This window comes from Pipistrellus hanaki, assembly GCF_964339955.1.
Source record: "Pipistrellus hanaki genome assembly, chromosome: X".
NCBI classification, from domain to species: Eukaryota; Metazoa; Chordata; class Mammalia; order Chiroptera; family Vespertilionidae; genus Pipistrellus; species Pipistrellus hanaki.
Genome location: NC_140524.1, coordinates 84370412 through 84391355, shown reverse-complemented (window position 1 = coordinate 84391355; position 20944 = coordinate 84370412). Strand labels below are relative to the sequence as shown.

Here is a 20944-nt window from a genome sequence, read left to right as displayed (position 1 = left end):
GGAACATTTCAAATGTGATAGCCAGGAATTTAAAAAATAACCATTACAATAATAATTTGGTAGCCAATATAGCATAGGTTGGTTTATTTAATTTGGCCAATTCTTTTTTCCCCCATCACTCAAGTACAAGAGTACATATAATTACATATATTAAAATCAACAAGAAAATAATGCAATACTGTTCAATTTGTACATGTAAATTGTTATTTTTACTGTTTTGACATATTTTAGTAAAGGAACTTAAGTATTGTTTGATCCATGAATTGCTTACTGTCAAACTCAGATTGAACTTTTTTAAAGCATATGTGATTAAATGTATTATATATTTTCTCCAGTACTTATATTTCTGATTTTGTTTTGATCATCTATTTGTTTTATAATCAGAAATTGCCCTATTGATCAGGGTTTACATTTTATGCTTTTGCAGCAGTGCAAAATAACCACTAAAGCTTGTTGTGAGCAGATAGTTTTAAAATCACATAAGAACTACCTGGACTTATATTGAGTAGAGGAAAATGTGAAAAATAAACAAACAAACAAACAAAACAGGAAAGGCTCTCCATGGTGGCGGAAAATCATAATGAGTGAATAGCACCGGGGTAGATTAGCATAAACTCTATTTTCAGTTACTTCCAGTATCTCTTCTCTTTTCTACTTATTCAAATTATACTTCTACTTTTGCTCCTAATCAGGGATTAGAATAAAAAAGGTTAAACTGGCCTTTCTGAGAACAGTCAACAGCTGCAAGACAGAAGCTACTACAACGCTGTAATTGTTTCCTTTTTTCCCCAGTCCTTAACTCTGAAAATAATTATTAATGAATATCATAGCATTAGCTAATCCTCCATGTCAGAAAAAGACAAAACACTATAAAATAGTCAATGCCGAGAGTTCATTTTTTTAAAAGCTGATTGTTAAAAGCAGCAAAAATGCCACACATAAAATGGTGAGTCTAGAAAGTTAAATTTTTCTGCTAACCTAAGTATCCACAAATAAGAGTCATGATCACTGGTATAAGGTATATGCTCCTGCTTCCTTTGAGAAAACATGGATTCTTAAGACTACTAATTTTAAAAATACATTGAAATTGTATAAAGTCATTTTAAAAATTAAATTTTAATTAAATATTTACTTCTTATGGATTTGAAGTCCCCTTAGCTAGTTATATACAATGGAGATTTAGAGTTGATTTGCCAATTAAGCCTGAAATATGAGCCCAATACAGATGTACCCACAGAAAAGTACACTAATATTTCTGCCTATCAGAAGATAATGCATTCAAGTAAAAATGTTGTAATATTGTTAGGGTATGTTTTTCTTTATTAAAAGTATGTGACTTGGGAAATCCAAGATGGCTGCACAGGTAAACACCTAACCGCAGACGCACACAACAATTTCAATAAAATACAACTAAAATATAAAATGGACATTACCCAGAACAGGAAAGTCGACTGACTGGAAATTCTACAATGAGAAGGAAAGAGAAAACCAGAAGGAAAATCAGAGGAGCTGTAAAAGCCTAAGGTACAGAGACACAGTGTGGGCGAAGAGAGGACAGAGCCCGAGAGGAGGGGCGGCTGAGTGCCTGGCTGGCGTTCCCTAGCGGGAAGGAGATAAAAGCTCAGTACTGTGCTGAACCCCATTTCCGACTGCTCTGAACCCCAGTTCCAGGCCAGACCCAGGCTCATACAGAGGGAGCTGGGCTCTAAGGTGGAAACCTGGGGGAGTGGCGAAAGGAGGTCCTGGATGGTTGGCTATGCCACGGGATTGCCCTGGCGGGAAGGAGACTAAAGCTCCAGACTGCTCTGTACCCCAGTTCCAACTGAACTGAGCCCCAGTTCTGGGCTCATTGGGGGAGAGACTAGACAGTTTGGTAGCAGGCAAAAATCGAGGGCATCTTTCTCTCAAAGGTGCTTGCAATGAGTAATGAAGGACCCTGAGGAATACTGAGACTCAGGAGCCTCACAGGGCATGGCTGACGGAAGCCAAGGCTGTAGGCTCCACCCTGAAACTCCGCCCCATCCAGGCTGAACACAGAGACTTTTAAGGCTACCAACTCAGGGAAGCTGTGAAAATGCCGAAACAAGGAAATAGATCACAAACAAAAGAATTAGAGGACAAAAAGCGACTGGATTTAGAGTTCAAAACTACGCTTATAAGGTTTTTCAAGAATTTCCTAGAAAAGGCCGATAAGACCTATGAGGATATGAAAGGGGATCAACTAGAAATAATAAGAAATCAACAAGAAATAATAAGGGATCAACAAGAAATAAAGAATACATTGTCTGAAATAAAAAATATTATACAGAGTCCTAAAAACAGAATGGAAGATCTCAAGAATCAAGTCAAAGATTTGGAACATAAAGAGTCAGAAGATACTCCTCCGCAGAAGCAAAAAGGCAAGAGAATCCAGAAAGTTGAAGATAATGCAAGAAACCTCTGGGACAACTTCAAGCGAACCAACATCAGAATTATGGGGGTCCCAGAAGATGAGAGAGAGCAAGATATCGAAAACATACGGAAAGAAATAGTGAGAGAAAACTTCCCCCACCTGGTGAAAGAATTAGACTTACAAGTCCAGGAAGTGCACAGAACTCCAAACAAAAGGAATCCAAAGAAAACCACACCAAGACACATCATAATTAAAATTCCAAGAGCAACAGACAAAGAGAGAATATTAAAAGCAGCAAGAGAGAAACAGGTAGTTACCTATAAAGGAGCACCCATACGAATGTCAGCTGATTTCTCAACAGAAACCATGCAGGCCAGACGGGAATGGCAAGAAATATTCAAGGTAATGAATAGCAAGAACCTACAGCCAAAAATACTCTACCCAGCAAAGCTATCACTCAGAATCGAAGGCCAGATAAAGAGCTTCACTAATAAAAAAAAAAGCTAAAGATGTTCATCACCACCAAACCAGAATTATATGAATTGCTGAAGGGGGTTCTTTCAGAAGAGAAAGTAAATAAACATAAAAACTATGAACAACAAATACGTAACTATCAACAAGTGAATCTAAAAACCAAGGAAAGTAAAAAAAAAAAAAAATCTGATGAACAATATTAACTTTTTAATATAATAGAATCAGAGGTATGGAAGGGGAGTGAACTGACGATTCTCAGGGAAAAGGGGAGAGGGAGATTTAGGAAGAGACTGAACATAAACTGTGCACCTATGGGTGAGGACAATGCGGGGTGGGGAAAGGACAGAGGGTGGGGTGGGAACCTGGTGGAGGAGAGCAATGAAGGGGGGGGGGGAAGGAACATTTGTAATAATATGAACAATAAAGATTTATTTAAAATAAATAAATAAATAAATAAATAAATAAATAACTGTAAAAAAAGTATGTGACTTATTTACACACATATACATACATACTAGGTATTTTATTATGTATGTATTGTCATTATTTTTATTAATGTAATGCATTTGCTGCACTTACTATATTTTAAAAATATCTGTCATGCTCTTAATTAAATTTTGATACCAATATTAGATAGATACAAATGTCAACAATGTTTGTTTTCTAATGTCAACTAATGATCTTTTTTCTTTATGACAAGAAAAAAGGCCATTGTGAAAGTTAACATTGAAAATGCTTAGATATGAAAACTCAGATTTTGTTATACCTCTGTAAATAATTATATTTATTATAAATTATATTCTAGTGAAAGTCCCTGACAAAATTTGCTATTCCCTTAGTTCATAATCACAATTTTATTATTTAAAATTACTTTTCTTTTATTTGCTTTCAACATCAGTGGGACTGAGTTCTTCTTGCTCTGACCCATGGTCAAGATGATTTTTTTAAAAACTGGCGTAAGACAACCACTGGAGAAAGAGACATTCCAGTGTTTACTTCAGACTCATGCTATTATATTGTGAAATAGTGCCTGGAAAATAAAAGGCATAAAAATATTCAAGTCTATGAAATTATTTAATTTAATGCTTAGAGGAGGTAAAGATCAACAATTAATTGAAAGGTGGACTAATAAAAAACACAAACAAGTCCTAGCTGATTTAGCTCATGTGGGGTGGCAACCAAACAATGTGTCTTTCTCACATCAATGTTTATATATATATCTGTTCTCACCCTCTCTCCCACTCTCTCTAAAAATAAATGGAAAAATATCCTCAAGTGAGGATTAACAACAACAAAACACCAACAAGGTTGGGTCTCCTGTAAGCTACATAGGATAGAATACAATATTTCCCTTGGCCATAGTATGTGCTCAGCAACATGGAACAGGAAAGGGCAGTAGTTGCCAAAGTGCATAGTTTATTTTATTACTAGAAGCCCTGTGCACAAAATTTGTGCATGGGGGTTGGGGTGTCCCTCAGCCCAGCAAGCACCCTCTCCAAACTGGAACCCCTCGAGCCTAAACAGACAGACATCCCTCTCACAATCCAGGACGGCTGGCACCCAATTACTCACCTGCCTGCCTTCCTGATTGCCCCTAACTGCTTCTGCCTGCCAGCCTGATCACCTCCCCTACCAGCCTGATTGATGCTTAACTCTTCCCCTGACAGCCTGTTTGCCCCTAACTGCTCAACCCTGCAGGCCTGGTCACCCCTAACTGCCCTCCCCTGCAGACCTGGTCCCTCCCAAATGCCCTCCTCTGCCGGCCATCTTGTGGTGGCCATCTTGTGTCCACATGGGGGCAGGATCTTTGACCACATGGGGGCAGCCATCTTGTGTTTTGGAGTGATGGTCAATTTGCATATTACTTTTTATTATATAGGATTCCTTCTATTTCAATGATTAACCAACAGTAAATTGCCAACACTTGCAGGTCCTACTTACACACACACACACACACACACACACACACACACACACACACACAATCTAGAAACAACACAAATTATGGGTTCTGCATGGATGCCAAAGCCATCTACTCCCCCTCACGTGTCACTTTCCATTAATATAATTACAAAGGTGTTTAATAAAATGTTACAAGTAATTTGTTATTTTTTTAGCTCAGTTAAATAAACGTGCACAAAAGGAAAGACTAATGAGCACAAAAGTTGGTTCAAATATAAAATTTGCAACTAATCTTAAGAAACCAGAAATGTTTCTTGGTACACAGACTAAATCCAATATCTGGGAAAGTAATTATCTAGGAAAAGCCATCACAGGACCAAATATATATATCCCTACTTATGAACAATTAGCTAAGTCAATACATATGGATATGAGCTGATTTTATTTTCATATAAACGTTTACTGGCCAAATTAAAAAGTTTTATAATTTCTTAGAAAATGATGGGAAGGTAGGCAATTTATTCTTTGCTTCACATCTTCTCTTGTAGACATTTTTACCTCCTTCTTTCCAGCACCTCTGCACAGGGTAGGCTCTCTACCCCCTGCTTCCCTGAATGAAATGATCTGGAAATGATTAGCCATTTTATTGTAAGTCCAATATTCACTTTGCTAAGCCTTGCTGGTCACAATATTGTCTAGTTCCCCATGAGAGTCTATTTATAGCATGTAATTTTGTTGTAAATTTGCTGAATATTTTAAATAAGCTTTCTCAACAGGCTCTCCTAGAAAAGCTTTTATTTTCATACCCACTTACTTCAATATGATCCCAAAGTTGTAGTAGGCTTAATATCAGAACCCATTTTTTAATCTTTCTGTCATAAATAAATGTTTACATTTTAAAATCGTTATTAATATAGAGCTCAAAATTTTTAAAATTATAATTATTTTAATTTTGTAAATATTAGTGGTTATTTCCGTTTTGTGTGCTTGTGCTTCTTTGCTTCTTTTTATCTAATTATTAATTTATTTTATCTTAGTCCTTTCATCAATTAGACAGTTAATTAATAAACCATTCTTAATGAAAAAAAATGTTTATTTTTCTGCCAACTCCTGAACTCTCAAAGGTGGGAGAACCTAAAGTTCATTTCAATGAAGACATTTGAAAGATTTTATCAATAAAAGCATCTAATGCTTCCCAATCAGAGAAAGAGGGTTTAATAAAAATGAAAAATTATTTGCTGAAACCGGTTTGGCTCAGTGGATAGAGCGTCGGTCTGCGGACTGAAAGGTCCCAGGTTCGATTCCAGTCAAGGGCATGTACCTTGGTTGCAGGCATATCCCTGGTAGGGGGTGTGCAGGAGGCAGCTGGTTGATGTTGATGTTTCTCTCTCATTGATGTTTCTTGCTCTCCGTCCCTCTCCCTTCCTCTCTGTAAAAAAATCAATAAAATATATTTTTTAAAAATGAAAAATTATTTTAAAACAGAGTTGACAATGTACCCCTAGACCTTTCAGAATATAAATAGAAAGGGCATAATATGGATGTTAGACTGACAAAAATACATTCATGTGTAAATATGTAGGACTAGAAATCAGATTTCCTGGATTTGATTCCTGGCTGCATTGCTAACCAGCTCTGTGACCTTGAGGAGATTTTCAACCAAGCCTCAGCTTTCTAATTTTCAAAACTGTGATAATAAAGGTACCTATTTCTTCAGGAGGTTAGGAAAACTGAATAAGCTATAACTGGTTAGCACTTTACCTGGCACACAGTATAGCCTTAATATTAATAGCTAGTTAGTTTTTTAATCACTTCTCGGCCTTTTGTCTAAGATCAAGTGTAGTATAATAGCTAGTTAGTTTTAAAAACTCATATTGATGCACATTCTGAACAAACACTTTAAACCATACTGCAAGAAGCCAATATTCATTTAATTAACCCTCATCTAATTCATGCTAGCCACCATCCTATAATCAGCGTAAGTACAGGAAAGGAATGTGGTTTTGGAAATTCAGAAAAAGAAAGGCTGAAGTTACAGCAAAGTTACAGAATCTTAGGAATATATAATAAATTGCAGATCCTTACATAAGACTTTAATTTCCAATTTATTTTTCAAAATATATTTTTATTGATTTGAGAGAGGGAGAGAGAGAGAGATAGAAACATCAATGATGAGAGAGAATTATTGATCACCTGCTTTCAGCACTCCCCCCACTGGGGATCAAGTCCTGCAACCTGGGCATGTGCCCTTGACTATAATCCATCTGAGGACCTTTCAGTCTGCAGGCTGACACTATCCACTGAGCCAAACTGGCTAGGGCTAACTTCCAAGTTATTTACATGACATTAACAGTAGCTTTAAACAAATTGATCTAGTGGTCTCATATGTTGATAAAATTAGCATTTTCAGAGGGGTTATTTCTTGGAGTGTGGACAGAACCTAATCCTATATAATAAAAGGTTATTATGCAAACAGATGGAATGGTGGAACAACCAGAAAAACCAAACTGGCTGCTATGATCTGTACTGACCACCAGGGGGCATATTTGGAATGGGGTGGGCTTTGGCTGCATTAGAATGATGGAGCAAGTGAGCTGGGGCACCAGACTAAGGCTGGATGCTGGTCGCTGTCATGGGGTCGAGCTTCTGGTGGTTACTGAAAATTCTTTGCTGCTGTGTGCTGCAGTCCTTTTCAGTGCTCACACCTACTGCTGTCACCAGAGCCGCCCCTCAGCAATAGTCCTGATCACTAGGGGCCATTAGTGGTTTGAGTGGCACCTGACAGCCCTGATGGCCCCTGAGTGCTCTCCACCAGCCCCTGCTCCTGAGGGGTGATCAGGGCAGCAGCCACTGCTCACACCTGCTGATGGTGCTGGCCCCACTTGCATCCATTGCTGTCGCTGGACCAATTGCTCTGTGCTATCAACAGGTACAAGTGGAGCAGGTGGCACCATCAGTGAGTGAGAGTAGGAGCAGGGATGCTGGCAGACAGGGGACTGAAAGGCCATGGAAGTGGGAGGGGCTGGGCAGGGGCACAGAGGATAGGCGGAGACCCACCCCTGTGCCTACCAAAGATGCATGAATTCATGTACTGGGTCCCTGGTCCCTAAATAATAGACTTCAATTATCTTGCATTTCCTCTTCTCTCTACACTCCATGAATGCATACATCCATACATCCCATGCATCGCTTCACCACTGAAATCAGAAGTTAACAGTGAACACCAAGAAAATCTAATAAATTATTACAAAATTCCTTTAGCCTAATAATGATTACTGAAAAAGAAAAGAACAGGCTTACTGGGAGAGATGTTTGGGGTGAGGATTTCAGGTACAGCACAGAAAGTCACATGCAGTGATTGGCTAATAGTATATAGATGTGATATTCAATCCTACTGATTATCCTCCTGCTCAAACATTACCACCTTTCCCCTCATAAGCATGTTTTCTTCTATGTTCCCTTTCTAGTTCCCCTTTCCCCTGGTTTTACAGAAAGAGCTACAGGATACATGTTGAAAAATAATTTCCTTAAGAATTTTGATTCTAAGCGTTTCATACACAGCCAGCCACCATCTGTGTGCTGTCTCTCCCCATTGCTGACTCCGAGTTTGAAGACATAAATGCATTATGTCTCCTTGTCCCATCTATCTAGATATTCCCAAGCTTGGGGAAGCAAATGCATAAGCTTCCCAGTCTCTTTGCTACTCTCTACATTTGCTCTAGCCTCTAGCAGAGAGCAAGCTTCACTGGAATCTGTAAATAGAGGGAAAGAATTTGGGTTCAAAGCCCAAGTCTATCAATAATATTCAAGTCACCTTTGGCAACTCCCTGAAACTCTCTGAACTTATTTATTTATCTGTGAATTAGGGATTAAAATCCATACAAGATAGGTTTAGTATTCAAGGTAAATGAGATAATAAATCAGAATCAGCCAACTAAGTGTTTAGGAGAGTTGGTAGGTAGATGATGGGAAATGCTTATTTCCTTCCATTTCTGATAGCATTAACTTATCATTCCATTCCTACACCGCAATCCACGAAAATAGCCCCTCTGGGCATCAGCATTTATTCTCAATACCTTTGGTAATTACTAAATATTCTCAGTGTGCTGAAGTTATAGAATATCTTATAAAAATACCTGATTTAGTAGTTTTCCCATTCTCAGTAGCTATAACCCAGATCTTTAATTGTTTATGGAATATAAAATGTTAATAAGTATAAATTTTCTCTGAAAAATGTAATTGTTAAATAAGAGAGTACTACAAATTGTACCATTAGAAATCATTCTGTTCACAATAGAAATATTAAACATAAAATAATAGCATACTATAGTTGACAATGTTATATCCTTTAGAAAGAGACACGGTGTCATCTTAACTTTTACTTTTAACATGAGATTGGATGTATGGCCATATATTTTGTTATATAAAAAACATGAGTGTATTTTTTAAGAATAATAATTATCTTGAAATTCACATTATCATATATGTTGTAACTTTCTTATGAAGAAATTTCCCCTAAAATTCATTCTAATATGTTTATCAACTTATATAATTAATTTTCATTATTACTGTATTATCTCTTCAAGGAAACAAAATTAATTGCTATTGGTTCAAGAAAATATGAATACTTCACATGCTACTTAACCCAGTAAATGAGAGATAGGATCCTTTGTCTTACATTTTTATGCTCCCCAGAGTCCAGAAAATGCTAATAAAGAAGCATTAAAGGAATAATTGAGTATTAAAAATAAACTTTTTACTTTGATGTAGAGCCAATTTTTTATTTTGTATCCCTTGCCATAGGAGATATAATATATATATTAATCATAATATAATAATATAATATGTATTAATAAGAAATGTCCAGTATTTCGCTGCCTATAGTTTTTTCTAGGAGTTTTATGGTTTTAAGTCTTACATTTTGGTCTTTAATCCACGTTGACTTTATTCTCATATATGGTGTAAGTTGATGATTTAGTTTCACTTTTTTTGGTTACAACTGTCCAATTTTCTGAACACCATTTATTAAAGAGACTATCTTTTCTCCATTGTATGGTCTTGCCTCCTTTATCAAATATTAATTGTCCATAAAGGTGTGGGTTTATTTCTAGGCTCTCTATTCTGTTTGTTTTTATGCCAGCTGTTTTGATTATTATGGCCTTGTATTATAGTTTGATATCAGGTAGTGTGATTTGTTCAACTTTGTCCTTCTTTCTCAATATTTCTAGGTTCTTCAGGCTCTTTTGTTGTTACATATATATTTTTGGATTATTATAACTATTAAAATGATTACTGTAATTATTAAAATTATTGACTTAAAATTTCTAATTTTGTGAAATATATCATTGGTATTTTTATATCAATTACATTGAATCTATAGATTGCTTTGGGTAATACAGACATTTTAACAATGTTAATTCTTCTGATCCATGAGTATGATATATGCTTCCATTTATTTGTATCTTTCTCAATTTCTTTCCTCAGTTTCTTGTAATTTTCTGAGTACATGCCTTTTACTTCCTTGGTTAAATTTATTACTAAATATTTTTTGGTGCAATTGTAAACGGAATTGTTTTCTTATTTTTCCTTTTTGATAGTTCATTATTGGTGTATAAAAATGCAACCATTTTTTTGATATTTATTTTGTATACTGCTATTTTACTTAATTTATCAGTTCTAGTAGTTTTTATGTGTGGAATATTTGGGTTCTCTATATATGGTATCATGTCATTTGCAAATAAAGACAGTTTTACTTCTTCTTTTCCAATATGGATGTCTTTTATTTCTTCTTCTTATCTGATTGCTGTGGCTAAGATTTCTAGTACTGTTGAATAATAATGGTGAAATTGGACATCCCAGTATTATTCCTGATCTTAAGGGAAATTATTTTAGTTTTCCTCTATTTAGTATGATGTTAGCTATGAATTTTTCATATATGAGTTTTGCCTATATTTTTAAAAACCAACTTTAGTTTCCCAATTGCCCAGTGTCAGAGTCTACTACTTTGAATTCTTTGTTCATTCCCTAAATATTGGTTCTGTTATTGATTTCTAGAATGTGCCTTATATGCATTAACAATTTTTAGTGACATTGCCTTCATTCAGGATGTTTGTACCGTCTACAATATCTTCCTAACATGTCTTCTGTGTTCTTATTTATATTGCAAGATAAATTTTCCTAAATTGCTACTCTCTTCAGTTTAATGTCTTACCAATAATGGGCCCCTATTACAGAGTAACTCCAAATGCCTGAATCTTGACTTCATGGCCCTTCATGATGAGACTATGCACCTCTTTCACTAAGCATAGTACAATATAAACTTAGGCAAATGATATAACAATATTTCTTCATTTCCTTTGTCCAAAAAATCATTACTTTCAACACATTCTCAAGCCATTTTCTATATCCAGCCTTGTATAATCACTTGTTTTTTGTGTCTTTAATAAATGCATTAAAATGTGAGCTTCTTAACTAAGATTCCATATATGGTAGACCTGTATTCTTCAAAGCCCCATTGTGCTTTTATAATAATTTGTTCAGTGATGTATTATAGAATAGAATGCAATGGAATTAAATGAAATGTCAAATCATTTAGCGGGATTACATCTAAACTCTTCCCCATTACATGGAAATCTAGATTATTTTTAAGTCAGCAGAAGAGGATATTTCAGTCTTAGCAAATCTTTGAGATTAACTAAACTTCAAGGAAAGGATAGGTGACTGAACTTCTAAGAAGTAATTTAATTTGAATTAATCAGTATTTAACATAGACCATCAACTGAAGTCAGAATATTGTGCACATGTCCATTTATATATGAAAATTTTAATAGCCTGCATGGTAAGGACTATGCTGATGCAGTTATTAAGCTAATGGAGCTAAGTAAAAATCTAAATCTCTCAAAAGAACTGGAAACATAGCTAGTAAACTAAGCTTGAAACATAATTTCAGTCAGACTGTGATATGAGACAAATGATTCCTCAGTCAAATATTTTTTAATTAAAATACCCTCCAAAATAGCAAACTTCATTTTCATTAATGAATGTTCAAGCCCACAATAGACTTTTGCTCAATAATGTTGTCACTTCAAGGGAAATCCTTTCATTTCTTATCAACATAACTAATAAAGTCTGTCTTTTAAGACAGAAATAACCAACCAATTATTTCTGACATGTTCTTTCACAAAGGGAACAAGAGGCTCAATTTGTTCACTTTCCAGAGAATCACTTTTGAGTCACTCATATCTAGGTAAAGCTTTAAATTCTGTACCCAAAGCAACAGTTATAAGGAATGAATGATTTCTTCCAAATTTTTCAGAAAATTGGAACTTTTTCTAGCTACCCAGAGTTATCAGTTTGGCTAGATTTAATAGTAACTACCAATATAGGATTGATTGCTTTACCTTGCCTAATTGGCAAATTCAGTAAAAGTGATTTATCTTCATAGCATTTCCCAGTGGTTCAATTTCTAGCCTGCCTTCGAATAAAATGTTGATATTAAGGTAGCAAAGGATCTTATCACAGAACATAGATAAGCATATCTGTAATATTCATGGTATACTTCTGAAATTTGCAAACCTTTTTATTTTGAGAGAGAGAAAGAGAGTACACACCCATGTGAACCCTGTGATCTGAGCAGAATTTATTTTTTTCTCAGGAACACATTTGTATTTTTTCTTTACTTTTGTTATCTGTAATCATCTCTTAGGGAAAAAAAATGAGGATGATGCAAGGATTAATATCAAACTACACAAAGCTATAAAAACACCCTAAGTGCTATATTAGGTGAGAAGTGTGTCATGCATCAGAGTGGGGAGGCTTTTTTGACTATTCCATAGTTACTGATACATTTTGTTGTCAGAAGAAATATTGTTTTATTCACTTAAAATTCTTGGGAATAAAAGCTGAAAATTATATCAATATCTATTTTAATAAGGCTGTATATTAAACTCAGTTACCTAAAGAAAGAAAATGTATCTTGTTTTATAAATCATGGCAAGACTAACAAAAAGCTCACTACTTATAGTGTAAACTTTAAGAAACTATACATATCTCACATTTAAATACATTTAACACTTTTATAAATTGATTACCAAATCATTTTCTTCTCACTAGAATTAATTCCAGTAACACAAAGAGTATTATCAATTGACAGGCTTTCTCTTGGCTTTGTTTTTTCATTGTCATAATTTTATGAAAAATAATCAATCCTGAAGTGGGTTTATGAATTAAAGGTGGAAGTTGGCCTCAATTTCCGAACCAGAAAACCTATTCCTTCTGCTTCTTTTTATGCTCTTAAATGAATAAGTCCTGGATGCACAAGATTATACAGTCAACTTGCATATCATTCTGTTGCTTTTTGTTTCAAATTATTCTCTTCAAAGCGATTTAATACTAATCAGAAATGGCAAATTTTCAAATAATATAATATATTCATATTTTATGACAGTATCAGTCAAATATTGTCCATTCTATTCATTCTATATCTTCCAGTGGAAAGTAAAAATCATTTCAGGTAATTGTCAGATTTAAAGAACCTGGATGGCCCTAACATTAATAGAGTCTGTTCCGTTTCAAGCTAAAACTTTTCTCCATAGTTGCCCTAAGTCATGCGATTCTTCTGCCCTGTATCTTTTAGAGTCTTTCTTACTAGTTTCATTCTTAGACTCCGGGCACCCAGTGCCAACACCTTTCCTCCTGATATTCAATTATACTGGTCTTAGTCTTGCCCTTTCCTGAAATGCCTCACGGTCCCAAACTAATGGAAACATTAAAATTATGACTGGAAGAAACACTAGAAGCCAACTGGCTCACTTTTCTTTCCAAAATGAAGAAATTGGAGAACCTGAGAGATTAAGTCATTTCTAAAAAGCACACTTTTATTTAGTGGTAAGGCTGGGATAGTATTATGGTTTCTAGAATGGGAAGACTGTCATAGATTCCTCCCTAAATAGGTGCTGAGTCAAGGACTTAGGTGCAAATTGTTTATTCAGGACGTGATCTCAGGAGACAATATGAGAGGGTGGAAATGTGAGACAGGTTACCACATAAACATCTAGGACCCAGTCTTGCTGGGAAACTTCTGTGAGATTGTAGGAATTGAGATGAACTTTGGCCAGGATTCTGGGGTGTTTATCCATCATCTCCCACTTGCTGGCTGAGACTCTCCCTCAGCCAGCAAGTGCCCTAAGAGAAGCCACTGGTGTATACAGAAACTGTCTTCATGCAACTGCCAGTGAAGCCCAAAGGCAAAACTGCAAGCTCAGAGTCTACCAGAGGAATGCAGGGTCCACATAAGAGAAGAGGTCCAATTCAAGATCTAGCACTGTATCTAACTTCTTTTTTTTTAATTTCTTTATTGATTAACGTATTACATATATGCCCTTATTCCTCCGTTACCCTCCGAACCTCCCCACTCATGCCCTCACCTTCCTATTGTCTGTGTCCATTGGTTTGGCTTATATGCATGCATACAAGTCATTCGGTTGATCTCTCACCCTCCCCACCTCCCCTATCTTCCCTCTGAGGTTTGAAGGTCTGATGGATATTTCTTTGTCTCTGGATCTGTTTTTGTTCATCAGTTTATAATGTTCATTATATTCCATAAATGAGTGAGATCATGTGTATCTAACTTCTTTCTTTATTATTAATTTTATTTTGTTGTTTAAAGCATTACATATAGTAGTACATATATCTCCTTCAGATGCTCAATTAAAATCTATGTGACAACTTAACCAATCCTAGTCATAACTTTAAATAAAAATTAAAATACAGTTGATACTTTTCTTCCTGTTAGAGTAGTAGATGGGGATTACCAAAGCTATAGCTCTCCTTAAACTGCTTGATATTAAACTTCTGTGGCCAAAAGTCAGCTGTGGGGGCAGTATTAGCAAGGACCCGTCTCATGTGTCATCCAAACCCAAAGCTCATTAGCAAAGAGCGTGGGACTTGGAAAGAAATGTATCTTTTATCTGCACAGAAGAACTGTGAAGCTAGTTCTGACAATGTTATAAAAGGAGAGAATGAAGTTTGGTGAAATGAAGTCTTAGGAGGTTTTGTTGAAGTAGAAAGTATTTCCCTTAAAGGTCATAAATCTAAGAAACACAGATCACGAATAAAGTTGTCAGATAAAATTCTGGATGCCCAGTAAATTTTGAATTTTAAATAAAGAACTAATAATCTGACACATACTAAACTAAAACATCTTTATTGGTTATCTGAAATTCAAATGTACCCTTTCTCATATCTTTTCTTGCTAAACCTTGCAAACCAAATCCTGGGCCAATCATGAAGGTTCATCTGTCCCAGAGTTAATGATTATAGAAGAAGCACCCTCGAAATTTCAGATCTGAAACATTCTTATAGAAATCCTAATCACAGAAACAATAAATTATTTTTGGCAAGCAGGGAGCACGGTTGACAATATACAAATAAAGTAGAGAAAGATAAGCAAAAAATATTAGATGTTGTGTTTTATAGGAAAGTTATGTTATAAAGGTTCACTTTTATATCAAACTTGGCCTGCTCCAAGAAATTATGAATTGAAGGAAAAAATGTTTTAAAAAAATATTTGTCTTATTACTTAAATTTGCACTGCATGTAATCCCTTCAGACACTCTCTGCCAGGAAATTATATACACATATTGTTCTCTTCCAGGAATATGCTTTAATTTTCTTCTCAAATATAAAAAATCAAATTACGCTCTATTTGAAAAAATAAACATTCCAAAAAATATTAGGCAAAGTTATTTTAAAACTCTTCTTGATTGAAATTTCCTATCTGTAAAAAACAATATATTGTTATTTCCTATCTGTAAAAAACAATATATATACATGTGTACCTGATATACCTATATATAAAGTATTAGTTTTCCCGTAGAAAGTAAATAGCATAACATATACTAACCTTATGTTGTTGTATTTGGCGTTTTAGGTCCTCAAGATCAGGTCCAAGAGTCTCTGTCTCCATTTTCCTTGTTCTCTCTTCTGTTTTTGTAAGCCAATCATTTAACTCTTTTAGTTGCTGATTCTGGAGATCCATTAGGACTTTATGTAAACTGAAAATTTGAAAGATGTCTATTATTATTACTTCTGTAAAAGCAACTTTACTTACGATTATTAAATTTGTAACAAGGTAACAGTGTTAACATTAATAATTTATGGTGTATTCACATTGTCTGGCATCTGTTGGACATTAAGAAGGTAAGTAGAGTCCACAATCAACCATCTATGATGTTATTCGTTCTCTGATTTATTGCAGTTCACACATCCCAATTTTTAGAAAGCTTTAACTCAACGTGAAAATGGTTAAGTGAAGTGAAAGCCATCTTTGGGAACTGAGTTGTAAATGTATCTTGGTATTCATTTGTTTATATTTCCATTGTTTTAATATGTGGGGTAATTCAAGATAGCCACAAATTCTTTTTCACTCTTCCCATCAAGAGATGGAGTCTATGTTCCATCGTTGTAAATATGAACTTCCCTAGTTATTTGTTTTGACCAACAGAATATGGCAATGAACCAGTTGCATTTGTAGGCTATAAGACAGCAGGCAGAATTTAGACACTCTCTCTCAAAACCCAGCTGCCATGATGTAAGAAAGGCCAGCCTCAACTACTGAATGATGAGAGTCCATGCTGAAAGTGACTCAGGAAGATTAAACTGCTATCTTACAAGTTGGGCTTTCTTCTGAGAACAGTCCAATGAGTGACCCCAGCCATATCAAATCACACAACAACCCTGTCCATATTCCTCATATACAAAATCATGATGTAATGATAAAGTATGTGATCAGCAACAATCATTTATATTTACCTAATCATATGTTATGTATAAATAGATAAGTTAATAATGTTTTCTCAAAGATGTAGATAGTAACGGGCTGGGTAATGAATTTAAAGTCCAAAGGCTTGGGTTTTCAGCCAGGCTATGTGCCCTAGAATCAAGTTCTTATACTTTCTCTAACAGAATTCAGCATCAGGGACATGTAATAAGATCTGGGCACTCCATGGTAAGATGAAAATTAACACTGAGGTTATTTCAACCATTAATTCATCATAAATTTGAGACTCAAATGAGAAGTATGAATACCTATTTTAAGGTAAATATTCTGTATGAAGGAACATGTGAAGCATTTTTAGAAACCATAGTATACTGAACACTGATCTTATATTACTGATAAGGAGGACACATAAAACCAGTTTCCAATTGTGGTTTTATTAACCAAGACTTTGAGTGGAATATAATGATGGAGAGACACATGCAAAGTCTCTGGATGCCACCAAAAAAAGCTTTACTTTGAAGACAATAAGAGCCCCTTAGAGAAACAGCCTAGTAGCTTGCTTATTCATATGGCTCTAGCAGTCTTTCCAGAAAAAGAATAAAGCATTGTTTCCTAAGAGATGGAAAAGAAAGAACCTGAAGACATTCTGAGAACCTCAAACTTGAGGAATCCACCCAAATATATAGGTATTGCAGGAAAAGCCTGATGGCAACTGTGTGGCTTGGCTTATTCACACTGTGGGCTATTAAACTCAATCTGGAGATTCCTTATGAGATTCCAGCAAAGCAGGTTTTTAAAAGCCTATATTAATCAATTACTATTCTTGTTGTTACAAATAATCAGGCCAAATTGAAACTGGACTTAATGCAATAAATAGTCTTGATTTAACTATCTTTGATAAAAATGAGGGTGTTAACTCTGGCTGGTTGTACTCAGTGGTCACTGTGTCATTCTCTTCACCTTCCATTCCCAGTCAAGGACACATACCTAGGTTGAAGGTTCATTCCCTGGCCCAGGTCAGGGCACATGTGCAGGAGGCAAGTAATTGATGTTCTCTCACATCGATGTTTCTCTCTCTCTTTCCTACTCCCTCTCTCCCTTCCACTCTCTAAAAATCAATGGAAAAATTATCCTTGAGTGAGAATTAACAAAACAAAACAAAATAAGGGTCATTTTAGGGAAAGTTGTGTTTTGATAGAATCTGTAATACTGGTATATAGATATGGATATTAGGCTCTAATTCAGTTAACTCTTCAGATTTTTTTTTTAAAAATATGTTTTATTGATTTATCAGAGAGAAGAAGAGAGAGGGATAGAGAGCCAGAAACATCAATGAGAGAGAGTCATCGATTAGCTGCCTCCTGCACACCCCCACTGGGGATGTGCCCGCAACCAAGGTACATGCCCTTGACAGAATCGAACCCGGGACCCTTCAGTCCGCAGGCCGACGCTCTATCCACTGAGCCAAACCGGTTTCGGTGACTCTTCAGATTTTTATTGTTCACTTATAAACTGATTTTGGATCCTGATTTTTCTAATTTTCTTACAAAAGAATGTTTTATTTTTCTCCCATATTTCACTTGAATTATTGACAACTACTGATGGAGTATAATCCATAGAGAATTTACTTGAGCACCCAATGACATCACCAGATATATTAAACTCCAGGCAAAGAGGATCTATCAGATTGTCACTACTTGATTTCATTCCAGCAAACTACTTATATCTTAAAGTCTCTTCAACTGACAGTTTTACAAACTCAAAAAATAGTTTATAATTTGCTGTGTTCATTAACCTTTGCGGGTTTCTCTGTTCTCATAGACATGCACCTTATTTACCTAATTACTTTGCATACACAATATAGGTCTCACTCTGGAAGCCCATCTGCATCACTGTCTCCTGAAGTGAGACTCGATAATTTAACTGAACTGACTTATTTTCATGATTATTTAATTGATTCAATGAAATATGAAGCAATCTATCAACTCTGCTTCCAGAATGTCAACCTTTATTGTTTAAAAGGAGAGATTAAAGGGACCAAGGTTCTGCCACTTTGAAACCGTTTTCTCTTTCCTGCCCAAGAGATTCAAATGGAGAGAAGCTGCTTCAGAAGGGAGATCTTAGAATGTATCCCTTAGCCTAATTTGAATTAAGTAAACAGGTGACACACCTTCATCCAGAGAAGCCCCTCCAGCAACTTAATCTGGGGCACTAGAAAGTAAGTCCCACCCTCTGTCATCTGGTTCATATCTTTCCTAGACCTTTAGTTATTATAATTCTCCTTCGCATTTTTATGCCATGTCTTTTTAACCTTCTTGTAAAATTTGTCACCTCTAGAATATAACAATTCTATATCAAAATGATGATACTTCAGGGATTCCGGCCCATCCCTACTTTGGAAGAATGAGCTAACAGCCTCTTTGTTCCAATCTGAAATTTTATTCCCTTGTCTTCCTTTGATCAGACAGGGGGAGACACTATGCAGGCAGGGACCATGACCCTTGTAGCAGGAAGCAGTTACATCCTTCCTCATCACCCCTAAATGATGTCAGGGATGGAAGTCGGGGTGGGGGGGAGAGATGAGACAAGCTAGTAAGCCAGGATAAGTAGAACAGGGAAACTGAGACAGTTAAATGGCCAAGATAACTAAGCACACTTAAGAACAAATGGTTTATACTTCACCCCAACCAGGTGATAAATACCTTAAATCACCCTACTCAGGGGGAGATACCACTAGATAACAGAATTCCAATTAGTGACATTTGGGCAAACCACACCTGAGGACACGTGAAGTTATGGGAATAAATATCATTTTAGCACATCAGCATAAAACATGAATATTCTATTGAGATCCTCCCTAAAATATCCCCAAAACTCCCAGCTTTTAAAACCTTCAAAGGTCCAAGCATGTGCTCTCCTTCAGAAGAGCACTCCCATACCTTTCCTTCTCTTATTTTCCCAAAGACATGCATCTCCTAAACTCTAAAAGACTGCACAAGGCTTGTAACCAGGGAGCAATGGGCAGAAGCAACTCATCTCAGGCTAACCCCCTGAACCTGTCTCCAAGGCCCCCTTTTCTCTGACTTCTTAGTGAGCCAAAGCAGCTCAACCTAGGTTCATTTTCCTGCCTAGTCTCTCTCCCATTGCTTTTTCTCTCTAGGCCTTTCCTTGTTTATTGTCACTAACTTTACTAAACACCCTCTATAAATTAAAAACATATTTTAAAAAGTTTTTCCTCTTAAAACAAACGTATGCATCCTCTTCGCTACAGCATTATCCACTCCCACCAATTGATATACTGATATCCTGGGCGAGGGAAGAAACCAAAGACAATGGGTAGAGTGGTTAGGGGCAATGAGACAGGCAAGTGAGTGGTTAGGGTGATAAGGAATGCAGGCCAGCAGTTGGGGGGCGATCAGGCAGGCAGAGTAGTTAGGGGTGATCATGCAGGCAGGCAGATGAGCGGTTAGGAGCCAACAGTCCTGGATTGTGAAAGGTATATCCAACTGCTGGTTTTGGCAGGATCAGGCCTAAACTGGCAGTCGGACATCCCCAGAGGGGTCCTGGATTGCAAAAGGATGCAGGCCGGACTGAGGGACACCCTCCTTCCACGCATGAATTTCATGTACCAGGCCTCTAGTAGTAACATAATGAAGAAGCTGCATGGCTGGATGCAAAAGATTCAATACATTATGTTAATCTTCCATTCAGTTTTTCTGATTAAATACTTACAAAGCAGATAAAGAAATTGGCAGAGGTCATCACAAACCAAGGACAACTATTAAACACAGTGATTGGAAGACTGTTTAAATTTTCTCTAGTATGCATGGGGACTGTTGACACACTGAAATTTATATTCATTCATATGGAAGTAAAAGCTCATTATCAACTTCATTATGCCATTATATGACCTCTGGCACAGTTTCTGGCACACACTAGACTCACTCATGGTAAATATTTCTTGAATGAATAAGTGGCATCACTTAATTATCAATCAAACATAGGAAGGCATAGTAAAAAATGCAACCATTTTCCCAGTATTAAGATTATAAAAATGTCAACTTTCATTAAATGTGCTCCTGTTGAGCCAGCCTATTTATTTTATTTGAATCATTTTTTTTTAGTCATGAATTCAAATGTCATTATCTTACCCCTTGTCAGATTTGCCACACTGTTTCTCAGACATGGAAGTAGCATTTTTTGGACCTTTCCCGCCTCAGGACCTTCCTATTTGCTATAATTTGCTACAACTATATGCATGTCTGTTTTCTTTATTTAGAGCTCTCCTTCAGAGAAGCTTTTGCTATCCAACCACAGACACATAATAACACACACATTTCCTTTTCGAAATCTGTTCCCTGCCTTTTTTCCTTTTCATCATTTAATGCCATCTGATG

General features: G+C 36.0%; 1 protein-coding gene across 3 annotated transcripts in view; it reads right to left on the bottom strand.

Moving 5' to 3' along the window:
- DMD (dystrophin) overlaps window positions 1-20944 on the bottom strand; it is a 2141216-nt gene that overhangs the window by 1524029 nt on the left and 596243 nt on the right. For all 3 annotated transcript variants that reach the window (XM_084869361.1, XM_084869360.1, XM_084869362.1), the window contains one exon: window positions 15672-15822. In XM_084869361.1, the coding sequence (XP_084725487.1) occupies window positions 15672-15822 (151 nt within the window). The remainder of the gene's footprint in view (window positions 1-15671; window positions 15823-20944) is intronic.